This window comes from Sycon ciliatum, chromosome 8 (genome assembly GCF_964019385.1).
Source record: "Sycon ciliatum chromosome 8, ocSycCili1.1, whole genome shotgun sequence".
Classification (NCBI taxonomy): domain Eukaryota; kingdom Metazoa; phylum Porifera; class Calcarea; order Leucosolenida; family Sycettidae; genus Sycon; species Sycon ciliatum.
In genome coordinates, this window is record NC_088650.1 from 12,665,207 (window position 1) to 12,687,717 (window position 22,511).

The window sequence follows — 22,511 nt, forward strand, 5'->3', positions numbered from 1 at the left end:
AGTGAACATGCTACGCTAGGTAAGGCAGCACGGGATGTGCTTACACCACCATAACATGTAAAACATCTTTCGAGCAGAGGAATCAATACCAGTATTTCAGCCTTGTATAGGCCTTATGCACATTGTACAGATGCACGAAATCCGTATAATCTTGTAGAATCCCGTAGACCCGGTTGGGTGTTGAATGTGCAGGACCCTATAGTGTTTATTGCTATTTCCACTATGAAATGGGCCCTGAAGGCATTTCATACGAAATCTTTTTCCGGCAGAGATCTAGCTAGTCGTTAGTTCAATCCCAAAGTGAAGAAGGCTTGAAAAGTGATCGTTTGCCATGAATTGTGAGGCTAAATGGGTCAAACGCGCATGTATAGCACACAATGAACACCCAACCGGGTATGTACACACCTACGGCCATAGTACAGAACTTCGTACATCTGTACAATGTGCATAAGGACTATTGTATCACACCAGAGTTGTGGCCAACTTGAGGGGTGAGTGCGAAAATTTGTCCGCATTAACGCAAATTTGCATCGGTCAGCACATACATACTCACCAGTTCAAATGGCACAGATCATGCATGAAGTCATCCCTTAGCAACCCATGGGCAGCAGGAATTTCAGATAAAACAGTTACGAAATAAGGCATGACAACATGTAAAGTATTGTGGATAGTCGAAAAGACAGAGGAGATATAATCTATAGCTGCTGCTACAAATAACAGCCTCTTCAGGGGCGTCGGAAGGTAACTAGTGCGGTACGGTCAGCCATCTGAAGTACAAGTTACTCGTGGGTGAGCGGTGGCTGAGCCCAAAAATTTGGAAATTTAGAGCCCAAATCAGTGCATTTATTGTATTGATTCACAGGGTACTTGGGGCAAATAGTGGTACGGTCAATACCGTAGTGACCATACCGTGTGCGACGCCCCCTGCTCTTATAAGTTATAGTCAAACGCATACTTACTGGATGTCAGCAAAGCCAGGCTGTCTGTATCCTCTCTACTCAGTCCTAGGAAAGTCGTGTTATCCAAGTGCTGCGGATAGCTGAGGCCCCACTTGCCAAACACCTGCTCCCTCAATAGCGGATCCTGGGCCGGTCTCTCCGGATACCGAGGTTCGTGCAGCATCACGGCGTTGTGTCGGTCGGTGCCACGGCGCCCCTGACCGTCGTTGTTGTTGGGATTTGTGTTGGAGCCCGTCCACCTAGAGCAACATGCAGTAATGGTAGTGGGTTGGTTATCTTGTTCACAGTTCAGAGATTTTTTCCCCGGAATCTCATCGTGGCCATGCATATCCTCAAGGGGTCACAGTATCTGCTCGGAACTGCCGACAAACAGTACTAGCATGCTAGATGAAATAGTGATATGGAATGAAATCACAAAAATATCCATTCGGTGAGAGATATGAACAGGGTGGCGTCTATCAACAATAACAGACTGTCAGGCTTCCAACAGCGCAATGCACGGCGTCTAGCGCAGCAGCTGCATCACAACTCTGCCATCAGCGGTCTGTCGTCATATTGCTTGAACGATATACATTGTTGACGGATGGCTACAGTGGAGTCCTCGCATATTGAGAAAGCTTCCCTCTAAAAGCCATTGCATTTTACTGATGATTCATTCTCGTCTTTCGAAGAGTTGGTCTGCCTTGAGCAGGACACAACAGGCACATGGCTGCTGCATGTAAGAAACTCAAGTGTTAGAATATCAGCAAATAATCCAGGTATTTTAGACACCTTGTTCTCAAAAGGTAACCAGCAGCTTTCGGCCTGTTGGTGGAGGTGCAATTACTTTATTTTATACACAATCCAACGATGCCTAAATCTAGATCCAAACTGCCATTTCTAACATTGGCAAAGGGAACAGCAATGCCTACTACCTAGTAGTGAAGTGTAGCTGCTTACTGGAAATGGATGTAGTCATTGGTTGCTAGCTGTAGTCGATTGGGGGCGAAGTCGTACTCCACCCCGGGATACACTTGAACGATGTTGCCACGTTTGCCGCGCACCTGCACATTGTGGATGACGGCATCCTCCAAATCCTCTGGTCGCGGACGAGACGCAAACGTGTGCGATCTGGGAAAAGAACAACAATAATTGGGGTCGCAAACAAAGATATCCTGTCTCCGTTCCGCAGGGAAGAGAGAGACTAAAGGAGGCTTTTGGCATCCGTAAAATATTTGATTCCAGAAGCCTGTGTGTTGGTGAACTTCGGTTTTCTCTATCAAACGTCGCAAGGATCTTTAGAAAATCACATTTCATGCACACAGCACTCTTTTCGGTGGGTGGGTGGTTGTCAGCTACAATGAAGTGTTTTTTGCCTCACTACATGGCAAGATAACTGTAGACTGTTCGTAAGAAATAATTGAGAGAAGAGAAGTTACCAAAACATTCTGACAAGGATCGACACTCAGATAAACCAGACGGGTTGAATGCTCGTACCTGTCTTGAAATGTCCTGCCAAACTGGTTCGTGTTGATAGCGAGCCTCAATGGCAGGTTGGGCGTGCCGAAAATATCCACGACGGGGTTTTGCTCAAACTCGTATCCGCGCGCCCGACCCAGAGTTTCATTCAGTCCAACCTACAGAGACAATGTCAGCACGGATTCGTAGAAGCAACATATTTTGTAATCCCACACAGCCCAAAATCGCTCTGACCTAGCCTCTCAAAGTATGTTGAGTGCACGATCATTCGCCAAAGAGTGATCCTCTAGTTTACTGTAATCAAAATGTAGCTGTTGTCAGTGTCTCACGCAAACGTGCCGGTATGTACAATGTCTGGCAGTAGACTCAAGGCTTCACTATGTCTAAAACCCTGCAATCTCCAGGCCACTTAAGTTGTGATCACCATTTCAAATGGCTGAGAGTTCACGGATATTCATAACTAAGTATAAAGAGTCGTACAATCGTCGCCAGAAGAAATCCGACCCGCGAATCAAAATTAGTGTCGTGTTAACATTCCGATTGCATCATGCACTGTTCAAATACCCATCTGAGGACCGCATGAGACCTGGCGCTGCTTTCGGCTCACGGGTTGGATTTCTTTGGCCACCATTGAAAATCACCATCAGGGGCGTAGCTGGTCCCCCTTCTAGGGGGTGCACAGTCGCATATGTGTAGGATAGCTGGTGCATGTCATTCATTGTCATAATGTGCATGCTGAACCTACATGTGGGTTGAAATCTTTAGGGGAGGGGGCACGTGACCCCCTCCCCCCTCCCCCCCCCCCCCCCCCCCCCGTGCCCCATGGAGGCTACACAACTATCTTTTGTTTTCTTGCTGTGGCTGTCCCCGCAGTTGTTATTCTGTGATGAGTGTGTGTGTGTGTGAGTGTGTGTGTGTGTGTGTGTGTGTGTGAGAGAGAGAGTGTGTGTGTGTAGGTGTGCAGGTGTGTGTGTGTGTGTGTGTGTGTGTGTGTGTGTGTGTGTGTGTGTGTGTGTGTGTGTGTGTGTGTGTGTGTGTGTGTGTGTGGTGTGTGTGAGTATGTGTGCAGTACTGACGTGTGAGTGAGAAAAGAATGACCATACTCAATACAACGCTCACCTGCTCCCAAACAGGAACATTTGTGGGTCGGTTGGGGCGAGCGGAATTCAGCTCCGTCCAGTTCCTGCCCGGTGACCATGCATCATATTCCGATGTAGTGATGTTGTAGCTGCGGACAAAACACAAGATAAGCAGTCTGTCAAACAGAGGGTGTGTATTAAACACCATTGCAATTTATGGAATAATGGAATGCTGATTTGGTACCTCTGAACGTGAATATAGCCGACCACTCCAACAGGGGACATCATCACTCGATGGCAAAAGGAAAAGCAAAAACTTAGCAGCATAAAATTGTTTTTATACATTTCTTAGCTAGTTAGTGGTGACTTTTTCTGGAAAAGAGGACGAAGTCATAGTGATTGATGGGTTAAAGGGGAAGTATACCCTAAAATCAAATTTTCACCAGTTGTAGTCTTCGGGGTGCTGAGTCGAATGGTCTTGGTCAGAGGAAGCTGAGACGCTCCGTTCCTACTGGAATCCCAATCGAACTCGCGCACTTCCACCGAAACTGGGTGACTGCGCCCTACTAGATGGGGATTTGTATGCAAAATGTCACTAAAAGCGCCATTTCGTTGTTATAAAAGCACGGATGACCGCGATTGGCCCATATGTTGTAGTCTTTTGGACGCTGAGTCGACTGGTTCTGGTCCGAAAAGGCTGCGATGCAGCGTTCCTCCTTTATTCCCAATCGAACATGGTTGAACAAGCGGTCACGTGCTCGTGCGTACACCAGTCACCTGGTCACCGTGCCGGCAGGGTACAACTTACTAGCCTGTTTGACCTTTTTTGGGTGCAGTCCTGTCACTCGAGTTGAACCTTGGTGTGAAAGTTGTCGCCTGCTGGCGCGGTGACCAGGTGATTTGGGCACCCAGGAGCACGTGACCGCTTGTTCAACCATGTTCGATTGGGAATAAAGGAGGAACGCTGCATCGCAGCCTTTTCGGACCAAAACCAGTCGACTCAGCGTCCAAAAGACTACAACATATGGGCCAATCGCGGTCATCCGTGCTTTTATAAGAACGAAATGGCGCTTTTAGTGACATTTTGCATACAAATCCCCATCTAGTAGGGCGCAGTCACCCAGTTTCGGTGGAAGTGCGCGAGTTCGATTGGGATTCAAGTAGGAAGGGAGCGTCTCAGCTTCCTCGGACCAAGACCATTCGACTCAGCACCCCGAAGACTACAACTGGTGAAAATTTGATTTTAGGGTATACTTCCCCTTTAAGCACAACAATTCGTCATCACCGCAAGAACCTACCGCATACGGAAGACGCAGAACTCATGCTCCAAGTTGGGCATCGTCCAGTTGTACGTGTTTGGGAAGCCACCGATGCCGTTACCAAGGTGATTGTCACGTGACCAGGGAGCCTCGAGGCAGTCGGGTGCAGCGATGCCGTGACTGGGGTACTCGGCCCACACGCCGGACAGGATTTGCGTTGTGTTGTCACGCGTAGGATCTACGGTGATCGCATTGATGCACTTGGTCCTTGACGCGTCTCTTTCGAAATTCCACGTGACAGCCTACACACCGCGGAGGAAGGAAAGGAAACCATTGGAGGTTTTGGCAACAAATTCCAAGTAAAATGACACGCCGATTGGATCCCTACATTCTATTTGTGCAGGAATACCGTGTTTCCACGAATATGAGTCGCACCTTTTTACACTAAAATTCATGGGCACAAAAGGCAGGTGCGAATTACAATCGAGCATGACTTACTTCTGAAGTGATAACATCAAAACAATATTGCTCAAACCTGAAAATGGAGGTGCGACTTATAATCGAGGGCGACATATATTCAGGGAACTACAGTATGCAACGAGAATGAAGAAAGCATGTAATGGGTATGCATGCACCAAAGGACGAGGCTTGACAGACTAAACCGTAACACCTTCTCCATGCCAAGAACATGAGAGGTCAGTGCAATCCCTATATTCAGCTCATGTGGGACTATGCAATGCGAATGATATCAGTGCAAAGTGAGCATACACTGGGAGCGCACAGAACACAGAATAATACGGTGAGGAGTGTATCCTGACCTCGCACTCCTCGCGAGTGATCGGTATGATGTACCGGTTTCCGCCGCGGCATTCTCGGTTGTACTGGAAGTACGGGCTGGGTACGATGCAGGAGAAGCGACTCTTCACGTTCTGGCTCTCTTGCTGGTAATAGGGGCATCGACGCGTGTCATTTGTCATGATGACGATGTCCTAGTGCATTACACATTAGAGAGAATGCCGAGAAGCACGCCTACTTTCACCTCACACAAATCAATACTATGTTTCAAAGAGCTGATGAATCTACTTCGAAGTACGTTTAAAGTTTCGTTCTTTGTGGACCGGGTGGGGGATAATTTTTTTCTAGAGCATTTTAGACCTTATTTAAGTACAGTTGGTGGCAAAATAATCCAATAAATCACTGGGGTTGCCTAGTCCGCGCACAGGGCCCAGCACTACATTTTTCATTGTACACAATGACTGCCCTGATTGATTTGTGGGGATTATTCTGTAACAGACTGCATAGCTGTTTCCCTTACTTCGTAACTAGATGAGATGAGGACTTGACACAGTTGACACACAATTCGTATAGAGACTCATGGCCAACGTCATGATCGATCATGGCCTTCATGATTAACTTTGCTCAGGCCCGTTGCAAGTGCAACTCCTCTTTTTTATGTAGGGGCATCGCATAGGCCATTGGCCTCCCGCATCCAGGAGCCCAAAGGGGGTTGTACAAACATGCTTTTTTCTTCTTCTTCAGAAGATGCCGTGTTGAAACCAGGCACCCTGTGACTCTGCTACAAGGCACTAGAGCAAACAACTTGGCCAGTGGGTTAATGATGCCTTTTCACCAGTCAAGGGATGGCTCTCACAGAATGATCAAAGATTGTAAAGGATTATGACGATGACTTTTATAACTAAATATGAGGTACATGCATAGAGCGAAGAACAACTGAAAATAATGCTTGATTTGTTCTACGCCATTTTACGTTTCAAGTTCATGTATGGGAACAGCACATATTCGATAGAAAAAAGTACTAGTACCTTCCACGGAGTTGGCTCCCAGTAGGGGTAATAGTCACGCTCCTCAGGACACTCGTAGGCATGACGGTTGCCGTTGTTGTTCTGACGAGTGAACCGTGCCGTAGTGCCCCGCAGATTCTGTACAGAAGAGTCGAAAACAAGAGACAACGATATGGAAAACCTGGTAGTGGCCAGGATTTTGCACGACTGATGATCAGCAGGTGTGGAATGCAGAGAGTTTGAATCCGATCACGGCTTCGGTTCAAGATCAACTGATAAGAATTCAACACAACCAGCAAGTTACCAGCTGGGACAGCAGAGTCATTTTTCATGTCCAGATCTCGAAGTTACAGGCACCTCGGTCGGTCTACCGGGCACCCTGTAAGTGAGTTTTAGTGGAAATACTACATACACATTCAAGTCAAGTTTTTGAAATACTACCACATTCAAGTCAAGTTTTTGAAATACTACCACATTCAAGTCAAGTTTTTGGAGACAATGACGCCATATGCAAGATCTCTGCTCCTTCTCCATCTAAATAAGCTTGATCGGTTGTGTTATGGAAAATTCAAATTTATGGACAATACCTGGTCCCGGAACGCCACAAAAAAAGGAGTTCAGGGCCCTTAATCAACTCAACCAACCTGCAAATGTCTCCATCATGCAGCACAGCATTGCTATAGCGGTGCGAAATTTGAGTCAAAGCTAGGAGGGTGCACAAATAGATACTTACCCTGTCCGCAATGAACAGTCCCATGTTGCGCTCCCGATGACGGCAGTTCTGGTAGTAGTCAAAGTTCTCGTGCATGCCGTACCTGAGCATAGCATTATAGTAGAACAGCTACGTCACCTACATGTATGTCATATGCTACGCAAGCTACATGTGTCATGAGCCGTGACAGTGAGGCATGGATCAGGACTACCAAGACGGGTAGATATGGTGAGCAAATAACCTACGGTATGTTGTATTCTAGCATGTGCAGACATGTACATAGCATTTTTCTCTAGCTCTTTTGGGTACTGTGTCGAATATGGAAGCTTTGCTTCCAGTGACAAAAAAAACGCGTGAATTCCAGGCAGCAGCGCGAGTGTTGTCCATGAATTTGCTGGGAAAGAATGGACAACTATCGCTATAACCGATGAAGTCATAAATAGAGGGCAGTGTTTACGAAACTGAACATCATACACGTATCACTGTAGATGCTGTAATTCTGGAATAATATTCTTAGACGACAACCTTATAACTGATACGCACTGCTACAATACATGCGTGTACTGACTCACTTCAAATCGGTGACGCAATTGTAGTCCTGACACAGGCCGGGGTTGTGCGGAATGGTGCCTGTAGTTGACCCATCTCTGATAGTGCTGTCACAGTGATACTGGATGATCAACTCACAGTGGTTATTCTCATTGCCACACGAGTGCTGATTGGTCCTGGAACGATGCAAACATAAGAACAATTTAGGATCAGCTAAAAGAACACGAATACCCCTAAACCGTCTCTGCTGGGATGACAGCTACACCAAAGCTCAGTGGTTAGAGCATCGCTGGCCTCAAGCGAAGGTCCCTGGTTCGAGTCCTGGTGGTGAAAATCAATTTTTCTTCAGACTTTTCCCTTTTCCATTCCATCAACTTGTGAATACACCCTCACCCCTTCCAATATTCAAAGAAATATACGCATACGTACACACGCACGCATATCCACACACACCCTAGTAAAATAAATAAAACGAGAGAGCTTGGAAGCTCAGGGCCCTACGCTATGCTTTTTTGCTTGCTCATCATGCATGTAACGTGTCAAAGCTGTGATGGCCCTGGCTAGTGTTCTGGAGTCGAAGGGATGTCTGTCCTGACGTTTCCTGTGACCGGTAGGCATATGCGGATAATTGCGGCAGAAAAATTGGCAGAATTCGGTACTTTTTCTGGTAAGTTTCATGCATGTTTGGTATGTGGATAAAGAAATGGAGCAGAATTCGAGGAATTGCCCGCCATAAGGTTTGTATGGTTCTGCCAATTTCACTGCTTTTCGAGCAGAATCTGCCACCTTTTCGAGCATTATCCGCACACCCCTAGTGACCGGCGCTGACTCTGCCGATCACGGACGTTCTGGAGTCGACGGGATCTCTCTTCCGACGTTTCCTGTGACCGGCGCTGACTCGCCCGTTCAGGATTATTTTGGAGATGACAGGATCTCTCTTCGAAAGTATGTTTTTTCCGACGCATCCTGTCTTTTATTCGGCAACTAACGTCCATTCTAATAGCATTTCCTCGTCTCCCTACTTCGTATTTCTTTCCAGAAAATCATTCTGTACAGCAGGGAGTCGTTTACATAATACGAATACCTGCTATACATCTATATACGTTATAATTATTATGCTATCGGCCTACATGCGATTCCCGGGCTGGTCGACAGGCGGCCCAGCCAGCCTGCCAGTGGGATCTCGGCCTCGCACACAAATCCACACAAAATGCTACTGCACTATCGGCCTGAATGCATTCCCCCATACACTTCGCATATATACTCATTCTCTTGATGGTACCGTACTCTTGATGGTACGGGACAGGTATGGGATAGCGCCGGGCATGCTGATGGCACAAACAAACAACTAATAATTATTGTGGCCAGCTGTCTGTGCTGGTACGGTACGGTACGGGACAGATACGGGACAGCGCCAAGTGTGACACAAACAAACAAACAAACAAACACCAAATTAAAGCTGTGTGGACCCTGGCTAGCGCCAGACGTTACTGAAGTAACGTCTTCTGCATAGCTACGGGAATAATAATACTAATAATTTAACATTGTGCGTATATAATACTAATAATAATAATATTAACTGGTTTGAGGGAAAGAGACAAACGGGAAAAGTCTGAAGAAAAAATTGACTGTCACCACCAGGACTCGAACCAGGGACCCTCGCTTGTAGCCAGCGATGCTCTAACCACTGAGCTATGGTGTAGTCGTCATCCCAGCAGAGGCCGTTCAATATTTTCTTCAGACTTCGTAACTCACACTTCCTGTGAATCCACACAGGCGGGTGGGACGCAGCCCTCACTGCAACCCACACACTTCACGTACAAACTAGCACGCGGGGAGCCCCAAGTCATAAAATATTAACTGGTTTGAGGGAAAGAGACAAACGGGAAAAGTCTGAAGAAAAAATTGACTGTCACCACCAGGACTCGAACCAGGGACCCTCGCTTGTAGCCAGCGATGCTCTAACCACTGAGCTATGGTGTAGTCGTCATCCCAGCAGAGGCCGTTCAATATTTTCTTCAGACTTCGTAACTCACACTTCCTGTGAATCCACACAGGCGGGTGGGACGCAGCCCTCACTGTAACCCACACACTTCACGTACAAACTAGCACGCGGGGAGCCCCAAGTCATAAAATATTAACTGGTTTGAGGGAAAGAGACAAACGGGAAAAGTCTGAAGAAAAAATTGACTGTCACCACCAGGACTCGAACCAGGGACCCTCGCTTGTAGCCAGCGATGCTCTAACCACTGAGCTATGGTGTAGTCGTCATCCCAGCAGAGGCCGTTCAATATTTTCTTCAGACTTCGTAACTCACACTTCCTGTGAATCCACACAGGCGGGTGGGACGCAGCCCTCACTGTAACCCACACACTTATAATAATAATAACACACACATGCACACACACATACACACACGCGCGCGCGCGCACACACACACACACACACACACACACACACACACACACAAACACACACACACACACACACACACAAACACACACACACACACACACACACACACACACACAGTGCCTTACCATTCAAAATGAACATCACTGCCTTCATAGTAGTAAGTACCTCCAACATTGTAGCCACCTCTGTTGTTATTCTGAGAGTCAAACAGCCTAACCATCATACAAACACCAACATGTACGAATTCATGAGAAGTTCACACAATGCACAGGCACCTGGAGCATCGTATTTCCCGGATTATAAGTTGCACCCCCACTCTCAGGTTTGAGGCATATAAGTAGGATGTTACACTCGATTGTAAGGTGCATCCCCCTCTTTGCTGTTGGAGTTTAGTGTAAACAGGTGTGACTTATATTCGGGGAAATACGATAGTCAAACTTAACCAAACAGTAGTCTCGATTGGAATGGTGCGTGGTGTACGCCTTGATCTCGAGACCACTGGTTGGGGGAGCGCAATTCACCTCACCGGCACAGCTTTATAGCACCTACAAGCCCTTTGTAGTCTCCTATGTTCTCTTGCTTTTGTCGTCGTTGTTGTTGTTCTTGTTGTTGTTGTGGTTGTTGTTGTTCTCTTCCATTCTAGGTAGGCATGTGCACTTTCATGAAATAAAAAATAAAATAAAATAAGCTGGAAAGGGAACAGCCATGCTTCTTGGGAGGAACGAAATGACTTGCATTTGCGCTCGTTCGCCGGCGAGCACAGAAGAACTGGTGTACATTACTTATACAAACCGTCAGGGAATGTTCACGCATGGGAGCTGCACAACATTGTCGTGATCTGCATCCCGATGTACCACTTGTAGTGTAATGACTGCTGTCATGACTCGGCCTGGTCTAGTCGTGCATAGCTGACTCTAGTTACTCTTGTCCCCTACTGACATTGTGTTTCACCATTAGTACACTTTGCCTCTACTCTAGTCGGTGCATGAATAGCCGTTCCTAGGTTTACATGTTCCATCGTGCAGTCCGTAGTGCACGCGACATTCTCGGCTTGACTTCCGCTGCTCTTGCAGCCAGCCAGTTATTATTCCTTTGTGATGGTAGAGAAAGGTTGTACATTGTCTTGGCTCGTATCCAGTAACTCTTTGGGAATGAGGGTACGGATTTGAGAAGTAAGTTGGAATCACTAACTGTAGTTACTTGTGTGACTGGATTGGTTGGGATTAGTAAAGTGAAACTCTCTCGAGACGTTTAGGTTGTGCGTCAACCGAGATATGGTGCTGTGACCAGGATGTCGTCACCCAACGAACAAACAACCTGTGAACAGGAACAGCATGTCGAGTCAACCGGTGCAGCTGCTGCAGAATTACCGGTGACCCAAGCCGCTCAAACGAGCGTAGATCCACGAGCCGTGGATGGTACAGCGGATGAGTCCCATGAGGCCGGTAATGAGGACGCCAGCAAGGACCAGACCGATGGCACGGACGCTGGTGCAGGAGACCCGGAGCGGCTGCTAGTCTCGTCCACCCCCGAATACAAGCAGATGATCCAATCGAGGTCCAACATGAAGCGTCGACTGACGAGGGTGAGGCAAAAGATAAAAATTCACCTAGACCTGCTAGGAACTGATTGTTTCAGCGCAGACGCTCTTGGCCGCCTAGATGTTTCTGCCGCACGTTCCCTTTACGATGAGGCGTCCGGTTTGAAGTCAAACATCGAGGGTATCCAAGACAATATTAGACGGAGCTTAGAAGACGCAAACGAGGATAAGAAATTAGATGAACAAGACGCGTGGGAGAATAATTTCGAACTTGAATGCGTGTGTTTGCTGAGGCTCGCACAATGTTTACAACAATGCGACCACCACTCTCGCACTCAGTATGAAGCTGAAGACGAACGCCGCACCCGACTCCGATTACTAGAAGAGCATGGGCCACGCGCGCTAGATGTTCTTGATGCGGCCATGTCTAGCCCTCGCAGCGGACCAAAACCAACATGTCATGCGTCGCCAACACTACATGCGTGGAGTGAGAAGAGTGCCGACACGGATATCGACACTGCTACTTCAAGTGCTTGTGACACTGTTGAGCCACCGCGACAGTCCCAATGTGAGTCGGCTGAACAGTCACACGCACAAAGTGCAGTGCTTCATGACATTGTACATGTAGTAGATGCAACTGAGTCTCCTGCCAGCGCAGCAAATGCACAGGAAACCAGCGCAGCAGTCAGTGTCAGAAGCCAACCAAGATCACCAGTGCCACCAGTCCCCAAACCACGTGTCAGGCATGCCATTGGCCCTGGCACTGGTAGAACTGCTGCCACTCCAGCAGTGCATGCGGTGCCCAGCCCAAGTCCCACCTATGGCAGTGGTGAGGAGGACAGGGCCTATGACTATGAGCATTACCTCCAGCAGGAGACCCAGGACAGACAAGCAGTACAACAGCTTCAGCCAGATGCAGAAACATTCTATCCACCAGACCATTCTGTCGCCGCCAGGACAGGACGGCCCCTCCACCAGCCACAACCTGGCCACGCGATGCTATTGCCCCACTGGAGCAAGCTCTTCAGGGCGCAGTTATGAATGTCGCCCAGGCTTTGAGCCAAAACCAAACTCCACAACACACCAGCACATCCGCTGCAGCCGGCCCAAGCTCCGTTGTGTTCAAGCTAAAACCGATGGAAATACCGAGCTTCGACGGGCAGGTCACCAACTGGCCCGATTTTTGGGACCTGTTTGAAACTGCCGTGGACAAACAGCCAATGTCCGATGTCGTTAAGCTGAGCTACTTGAAGAGTGCCCTCACTGGCCGAGCTGCCCACACGCTCGCTGGTCTGGCTATCACCAACAACAACTATGCCACGGCCGTACAGCTACTGAAAGAACGATACGGGCGGACAGATGATATTGTTGCTGCCCTGTATACCAAGCTGCAGCGATTGCAAAGCACATCGTCCAAACACCGTGATATCCGGAACACCATTGACAACATCGAACGGATACTACGACAGCTGTCTGCCATGGGCATTAGCGTTGAACAGCAGCCACTATTGGTGCAGCACATTTTGTCCAAGTTCCTTACGGAAGTACTCACCAAGCTAGAGGAATGGCGAACATCGAGCCATCAGTCGTGGACGGTCGCCACCCTGCGATCCGCCCTTCAGCGGTATGCCGAAATCCACCGGAATTTGCGGGAAGGTTCCGAGACTTCTGCCTCTCAGTCTTCAAGGACACCGGCCACACAGACACAGCACGGCTCACCAATGACCATGCAAGGAACTGGACACGCTCTTTCATCCCAGTTAGCCCCATCCCTCACACAAACAAGTCAACAAAGAGGCATCTTTGGATTGAGGAGTGCTGGTTTCGAAACAACTGGTTTGAAGCTCAAAGTAGAGCTGGTGTTAGCTCAGAGCAGAGCTGCTGTTAGCTCGAAGTAGAGCTGCTGTTAGCTCAAAGTAGAGCTGCGATTAGCTCAAAGTAGAGCTGCGGTTAGCTCAAAGTAGAGCTGCTGTTAGCTCAAAGTAGAGCTGCGATTAGCTCAAAGTAGAGCTGCTGTTAGCTCAAAGTAGAGCTGCTGTTAGCTCAAAGTAGAGCTGCTGTTAGCTCAAGGTAGAGCTGCTGTTAGCTCAAAGTAGAGCTGCTGTTAGCTCAAAGTAGAGCTGCGGTTAGCTCAAAGTAGAGCTGCTGTTAGCTCAAAGTAGAGCTGCTGTTAGCTCAAAGTAGAGCTGCTGTTAGCTCAAAGTAGAGCTGCTGTTAGCTCAAAGTAGAGCTGCTGTTAGCTCAAAGTAGAGCTGCTGTTAGCTCAACGTAGAGCTGCAATGCTAAATGGATGTAATATAGCGCAAGGCAGAGCCGCAGCAAATAGCTAGATAACACCAGTTGTGAGAGTGGACCCGGTTAGTGGGTACGATAATATTATGATGGTGTGAATAAGTTGGATAGGGAGGGATGGTGGGAAAAGAAACACTGCTGAAGCACGATCCGTTGTCTGGAAGAGCACAACAGGGCAAGCAAGATTTGTTTTTCTTTTCCGCAAAAATGGGCTGGTGCCATTTGTGATTACGCAGCAAAACAAAGCGCATGACGTCAGTCTTGAATGCAGTACAAAGCAATGCAGTGCAGTGTGTGCGCTAGTTCGGATTGTTGCTAACAAGTACTAGCACAGCTAGTACACCATTAGCCCCATCCCTCACACAAACAAGTCAACAAAGAGGCATCTTTGGATTGAGGAGTGCTGGTTTCGAAACAACTGGTTTGAAGCTCAAAGTAGAGCTGGTGTTAGCTCAGAGCAGAGCTGCTGTTAGCTCGAAGTAGAGCTGCTGTTAGCTCAAAGTAGAGCTGCGATTAGCTCAAAGTAGAGCTGCGGTTAGCTCAAAGTAGAGCTGCTGTTAGCTCAAAGTAGAGCTGCGATTAGCTCAAAGTAGAGCTGCTGTTAGCTCAAAGTAGAGCTGCTGTTAGCTCAAAGTAGAGCTGCTGTTAGCTCAAGGTAGAGCTGCTGTTAGCTCAAAGTAGAGCTGCTGTTAGCTCAAAGTAGAGCTGCGGTTAGCTCAAAGTAGAGCTGCTGTTAGCTCAAAGTAGAGCTGCTGTTAGCTCAAAGTAGAGCTGCTGTTAGCTCAAAGTAGAGCTGCTGTTAGCTCAAAGTAGAGCTGCTGTTAGCTCAACGTAGAGCTGCAATGCTAAATGGATGTAATATAGCGCAAGGCAGAGCCGCAGCAAATAGCTAGATAACACCAGTTGTGAGAGTGGACCCATGAAACCAGCACTCCGTTAGCTAAGCACTATTGACGCACAGCAAGGGTCAATTTATGTCAGCACAGGCAAGCATTGCGCAGCTAGAGTTCAGTAGCTCATTACTCACCCGAGTTGGGGATCATGGCATCCATGGCACGGCAGCAAGCCGGGACGATAGCTGGCGCTATGCGCTTGTTGTAGTCTGGATGTAGCATAGACACGCATCGCTCTTTCCACTGACCTGCCACTCGGAAGAAGGAGTCGGGGGCACTAGCCATAGCAGCGGTGGTGGCTACACCAATGTGGACCGAATGCCCGGAGTAGTTCGACTGGGATGGTACACCGGCCGCAGCGACAAGAGACCATACTGTTACTGTGAATGACTGCCTTGTCAGCTGCTGTCTGTTCGAGAGTACGAACAAGAGTTGCTCCGGTCCCTCGCGACGAGTGACAAATGGGTAGCTAACAATGGCACGGACCGGGCAGTACGGCGGTACAGACGGGCCAATGTCACTAGTAACGCCTTTACCGAATGGGTCCGTCTTGGATGAAAGCAGGAAGAGTTGCAGGCGTCCGTCACCAGGGGAGCTAGTACAGCCCCGTGTGATGCCATTAGTGAATTCAGCGCACCGAAGAAATCCAAAGAAGCAGCATGGCGGCTTGGTAGAGCAGCTTGTCATGGCCATTCAGGACACTACTTTTCCGGCGTGCATCCGTCAGGTGTCGTAGGATTGGCATAGTTATAGGAAGGCGAGGGGTGAGTGCAGCCGTACCATGGCATCGCTGGATGCCCTTCAACACCCTCTTCAGAAGCCACGCATCTACTAAGGGGCCGGCAAACCCATTCTTCAGGTGGGCTTTATGCACCGCACTCGCATACACAGATACAGTTCAGGGCACGCTGATCATAGTTCACGCATGAATGTGTGTCCAGGAACGATGACTCGGGCAGCAAAAGTGAGCTTCCCCAGGAGGGACTCGAGTTGACGCTGGCCGATGCTGCGCTCGCTGATAGTAGCCATGAGTGGCGCACGGATCTCGGACAGCTTGTCCTCTGGTAGCCGAGCTTCGTGGCGCTCGCAGTCTAGGACAATACCAAGGAAGGTCAATGATGGTGATGGCCCTTTGAGCTGGGATGGAGCAAAGAGGAGTGCCGAGATACGTGAACGCCCGGAGGGGGATGGTAAGTTGCTGGTTGGCTGCAGCCAAACCAGTGGAGATATCGAGAAAGTCATCGAGGTAGTGAAGCCGGTGATCTATAGCAAACTCGTGCTGCATGATCCAGTTGACTGCTGTGGCTACTGAGTCAAAGACGGCTGGGCTGGAGCGGAGGCCGAAAGGCAGAAAGCGCTCGTAGTAGTAGGAGCCTTCCCAGCGAAGTCCTGACGGCGGACTGGGATCTGCCGAAATGCACTGCGTACATCGAGCTTGGACAAATGCACAGGCTGTGGGCATGACATGATGATGTTGATCGCGTTGTCAATGCTCGCGTAGTGCAGAGAGAGCGGCTCGGCAGGAATGCTGCCGTTCGCGCCGGTGCCTTCCGGACTAGACAGATGGTGGATCATTCACGGCTTGCCGTTCTTTTTGGGGATGGCACCAATACCAGAGCGGCGCATGAACTGAAATGGAGGTGACGGAAATGGGCCTGTGGTCTCGCTGCGGGCGCAGGAAGCAGCTAATTGCTCGGATATAAATGCCGAGTGAGTGAAAGCCAATGGTAGATTATTAGAGAAAACCGAAATGTCGTGTTGGCCGGCAGATCCAAGAGTAAAGCCACGGCGCAGGCCATGGAGAACATACGCAACACATGATTGATCTGAGTGGTTACGTAACAGGCGGGCAAAGTGGTCAGCTAGCAGTGTGGTGTCTGCAGAGTGTATAGGAAAGAAGCTACGTACCGAGTCAAGCGATTCAGTAGCCATTCTGCTAGGAGCGGCGGGGTGGCCGATTGGCTCCGCGCTGCTGCTGGTTGCACATGATGCATGGGTGGTCCTTGCCACACTGGCTGCAGGTGTGGGAGAAGCGGCACGACGACGAAGAACAGCGACCTCCATTGAAGTTGCGGCAGATTTCTTGGCCGTCGCTGGTATGGTTGCGACCACTGGAGGTAAATGCTGCTGGCTTCGGGACGAAAAGGACACAAACCGCCCCTGGATGGACCGTCTTACATTGAGCGCATTTTGGGTGTGCATGGCCTGTGACGGCTATCTGCCATAGGTTCACGTCGATGGTGTCCAACCTCTTCGTGCCTGGTTACTGGGCCACGAGCATCCGCAGCTGGCGGTCGTACTCTAGCCACGCGCTTGGGAAGAACTGGCAGTTAGCAGTCAGGATCAACTGCTGGTACGCAATCAGTTCAGCAGTGCGGTGTAGGGCAGCAGCCGTGATAACAGACATGTATGTGGTCCATGCCTCGAGCCGGGTAGCTACATGTGTAATTATCGTGAACCTTGCGACGCACCTGCTTCGCGTCATCCGACTCAACGATATTTAGCTGGCTATCGTTATTCGGGCTGTGCACCAGCCAGAATGTTGGGCCGGAAGTGTGCAAGAATTTCAGGCAACAAACTTGAAAAATCTACGAACTCCCCTCGCAAGATACGTTCTTGCACAGCCTTGGGCACAGCTGGTGCAGGTGGCTGATCGGGTGGGTTACAGGAGCTTGGCCTGGCGTAGTGGCGGCAGCTGCCGCATTGCCTTGGCCTTGGGTGAGGAGCGGCACAATGCTCTCCGATAATGATAAAATGGCGGCCGACAAAGCCGACTACACCTTGTCCCGTACAGGAGCGCAGAGATCCGTTGATGAGCCCGCGTCACCTGAGCTGGCGGAGGAGGCATTGGTGCACGTCGGGCTTCTGGGCTCGCGAGCCGTGTCCGCACTGTCATGTTGCTGGTTCTCCTGGCCGGAGCAGACCTCACTACCAAGGGCTAGTTGTGCCAGCAAACGGTCCTGTAAAATACTTTTACTAAGTTTCCTTTCGGATTCAAGCCGCGCTGAGAAGGCTCGCCGCGGAGGGCTTGGCAAGGCATTGCCTTGACAGTGTCGACAGTAAGGTCAGACATACTGAAGAAATACAGTGTCGAGGTGACACTCGGGCTGGCAGCAAAGCTACGAAAGGAAAAGAAACACTGCTGAAGCACGATCCGTTGTCTGGAAGAGCACAACAGGGCAAGCAAGATTTGTTTTTCTTTTCCGCAAAAATGGGCTGGTGCCATTTGTGATTACGCAGCAAAACAAAGCGCATGACGTCAGTCTTGAATGCAGTACAAAGCAATGCAGTGCAGTGTGTGCGCTAGTTCGGATTGTTGCTAACAAGTACTAGCACAGCTAGTACACCATCAACGCATAGTGCGCCTCCACGTCTATGTGTCTTCTGCAAGGGGACTCACTTCAACGACCAGTGCGTCACCTACAAGCTGGCTCGGACAAGACAACAGAAGCTCCGAGAACAAGGTCGTTGCTTCATTTGTCTGCGACGGAGCCATATGGCGTCCCAGTGCCCAGAGAAAACCAAGGCGTGTTTTCACTGCAGCAAGACCGGCCACAACCGAGCTATCTGCCCAGCCCATGAGAGACGTGAGCCCTCCAAAGGCAGCTCAAGGCCACAACCAAATGGCTCACAACCTGCCAGGGCCGTCTCCACACAGGGTAATGATGAGGAACTTGTAAATACGTGCTCCGCCAGTCTCGTGTCAGAGGGTCCCAGCGACAAGACTGGTGCAGTATTCCTCCAGACAGCACAAGTGCAGATTCAAGCTGCCGATGGTAGCTTTATCACCGCGCATGCGTTACTGGACACCGGCAGCAATCGCACGTACATGAGTACCCAGCTCAGCAAGCAGCTTCAGCTGCAGCCGGAGAGACAAGAGTCATTGACCCTCATCACCTTTGGAGTGACACACCCACGCAGTGTTGTTACATCGGTCGTTCAGACGTCCATCTCACTGTCCGACGGACAGAGGTACCCCATCAAAGCGAATGTACTCGACACCATTACACGACCTATCCGACGCTACCCTCTTCCATCTGAAGATGCGGAGTTCCTGGCAGGCGAACCATCCAATCAAATGGCAGACACCATACCATCAACAGCCGAGACGAGGGCCATTGACATTCTCATTGGTTCTGATCATTACGGAAATCTTGTGCAAGGATCACCGCAGCGTCTACCGTCAGGTTTGTATGTGATGGATACGCTCTTGGGTCACGTCGTCACAGGACAGTGTTTGTCCAAGTCGGATGACAGCAACAGCTCAACGCTTCTTGTCATGACGCAGGCAAGCACCGGTCTACAGCGTCCGCTATATGACTACATGGCAACCGCCGACTCTGCTCTGCTTGCTGAAGTCGAACCAAACTTGACGGAGTTTTGGTCGCTAGAAAGGATCGGTGTGGAGGACCCAGCAAGTCTCCCAACAGATGACGACACGGTTCGACAGTTCGAGGAGACCGTCACGTTTGCCGACGGCCGCTACACAGTCCAGTTTCCATGGAAGCCCGACATGCAGCTTCCACACAACAAGGACCTAGCCTACGGAAGGATGAAGTCACTGGGAAAACGGCTTGCAGCAGATCGAGACCTGCTGACCAGGTACAACGACGTGCTGCTGCAGCAGGAAAGGCTTGGCATTATCGAGCGAGTCACAGAGAAAACCAAGTGCGGTCAACGCTCGCACCATCTGCCGCACCATCCAGTGTTGTCTCCTTCGAAGGCTACCACCAAGCTCCGAGTGGTCTATGACGCCAGTGCGAAGATCAATAAGTCAGCACCGAGCCTGAATGACTGCCTGAATCCAAGAGCCATCATCTCCCCAGGACTCCAACGATGCAGCGACGGAAGAGCCACAACAGCGAAAGGGCAACGCGCCAAATCGACCACTTGTACAGCGACCAAGAAGAAAGGCAGCAGAAAGAGCCGCGAAGAACATTGAATCTTGGCTCGCATGAACCCATTTCGGCAACAGGTACCCGGTATAGTTGCCTATTAAGTGAGAGAACACTCCATTAGCCTCACATTTTAACTCTGATAGTTTCATAGCAGCCTTAGCTCAAAACACGCATTACACTAGGCCCTTTCGTGAGAACCACCCCGTTGCGTTTGTTCATTAGATCCAAATTGCTTTCTATTCGTTATCACCCTTTCTTCTCTTTACCCAGTAGTGTAACATTTTGCTGGCCGGAGTGTCGTGATCTGCATCCCGATGTACCACTTGTAGTGTAATGACTGCTGTCATGACTCGGCCTGGTCTAGTCGTGCATAGCTGACTCTAGTTACTCTTGTCCCCTACTGACATTGTGTTTCACCATTAGTACACTTTGCCTCTACTCTAGTCGGTGCATGAATAGCCGTTCCTAGGTTTACATGTTCCATCGTGCAGTCCGTAGTACGCGCGACATTCTCGGCTTGACTTCCGCTGCTCTTGCAGCCAGCCAGTCATTATTCCTTTGTGATGGTAGAGAAAGGTTGAACATTGTCTTGGCTCGTATCCAGTAACTCTTTGGGAATGAGGGTACGGATTTGAGAAGTAAGTTGGAATCACTAACTGTAGTTACTTGTGTGACTGGATTGGTTGAGATTAGTAAAGTGAAACTCTCTCGGGACGTTTAGGTTGTGCGTCAATCGAGATAAACATACTTGGACTCCGAGATAAGCAGATAGCACCGAAAACTACTCTATGCCAGCATATGCTATTTCACATGAAATCCAAGACTCGGGGATCTGAGGATAATCTCCAGTCACCACTGGGACAAGAGCCACACCTTAGCTTAAGTTTGAGAAATCTTTGACAGTGCTGTGGTCGTACCTGTTAGCATTGTTCCGGTTACGATTAGCTTCATCCAGCCGATTGTTACTTCCCCTGCGATCAACGACATTCAAAAAAGATATGCAATGTTATGAGAAGGCAAATAAATTTTAACTTTTTACGATATTCCGAAAACTGAGAATGCAATGTGCTTCACTACTCAAAAAGTGCTCCATGGCTTCAAATCACATTATGACTTCATCATTCCCTCAGTTGTCACCCCAGCATCACTTGCACATCACCACACAGTTCACTAGTTCAGAAGCGGCAGACGGAAATAGACACTCTACGACCTAAAACAGGAACCTTTCACACAGTCAAAGGAGTTAAAATATTAATGCCCGATAATGTAAGCACAGTTTGCGCAGACGTTTTTTCTCATTCCTTTTGACCTCCTAGCCTCGACTTCCCTTACTTTACCGTAATCTGTTTCGGCCCACCAGTTGCCCAGTGATAGTGAGCAAACATGAATATTGGAGTAACAGCAGACTATCACAGGTCTCCTTACCCGTTTGGTCGGGGCCAGTTCTGCTCTGAACCACTTTCCTCAAAGCATGTAGCCCACTACCAATATCTCAACACATATTCTGCATACTGGTGCACGCTGCTGAATAATATGCATGGCGCTATAGGGCAGGTCATGCGAGTACACCATCCGGTACAGTCAGACCTAGCTTAAAACCGCACACATACGTTTTCAACAAAATTATCCGGATAGGCGAGGGAACCGGATAATCGAACACACATACTGTATGTATGCATGGCATGTGCTGTAAATCGGTGACCAACGATTTGCTTTCGGATGGCGAGGGATTCGGATAAAAGAGTACCGCATAAGCGAGGTCTGACTGTAATATGCTTTGTGCGGAGTGACAACAGCCGCGGCGCAGCAATGACTAGCTCAAGCAAAAAAACAAACACTCAAGCTGCACACTTTTAGGCCTTTCGCACGACGGTACGTGGTGACGATTGCACGCTCCCATGGTTCTATGATGCGCAGCACGACACTTTACACGACGACTAGCTCTGCCGACACGGCGCACACAAACCAGTACAGGAAACGCAAAAGCGAAATCGATAACACACAAACTGGGTTCAGGGTATTGCGGACGGGGCTACTGTCTTGCGATTCAGATTTCAAACAAATTGACGATCACCTTCGTGATTCTCACGAGTGGCCGAGAAGACGTGACATTATCAAGCCGTGTGAAAGGCCATGAGCGAATCCATCAAACCATGATGTATGCTGAGCACCCATCAATATGCTGGCTTGCCAACGTGACATCATTCGAAAAACCTCTATGAAGCTGATGACCAAAGCCTGCATACTAGGCCTTTCCGGATTACGTGTTTGCATATTTTTGCATTTTGGGGGTCAAAATGTATTTTGTCCATTTTGACCCACTTTGGCCTACAACATTGTAGTTTGGGCCAGGGAGTCGTAAAATACCGGTATTTTACGACTCCCTGCAAGCGATAGGTACTTCACGATCACCATGAATGATCACCATGGTGCCAAATGTCACGCGACTAGCTGTCGCCATTTTGTTACCATGGCAACGGTGGCATTTTTTTTGTGCTTTTTGGGTAAATTTTTGCATTTTCTTTAGAAAAAAAATTGATTTATAGGGGTTTTTCAAAACACTTTCCATTTCCATTTTAGACCAAGAAAAAACGCATAATCCGGAAAAGCCTACTGCATACACTATCTCTTGGCCAAATCTTGACACGCCATACA

General features: G+C 49.0%; 1 protein-coding gene across 1 annotated transcript; it reads right to left on the minus strand.

Moving 5' to 3' along the window:
* Positions 1-930: 930 nt before the first annotated feature.
* On the minus strand, positions 931-20,827 carry LOC135823559 (protein DD3-3-like; the record flags this gene model as incomplete). Its single annotated transcript, XM_065336401.1, is given in 11 exon segments — positions 931-1,198; positions 1,899-2,069; positions 2,436-2,575; positions 3,537-3,645; positions 4,795-5,057; positions 5,574-5,744; positions 6,579-6,695; positions 7,291-7,372; positions 7,842-7,994; positions 10,359-10,445; positions 20,774-20,827. Coding segments are annotated over 11 exon segments (1,615 nt in total), but the record flags the coding sequence as incomplete, so codon positions are not given.
* Between the last annotated feature and the right edge of the window lie 1,684 nt (positions 20,828-22,511).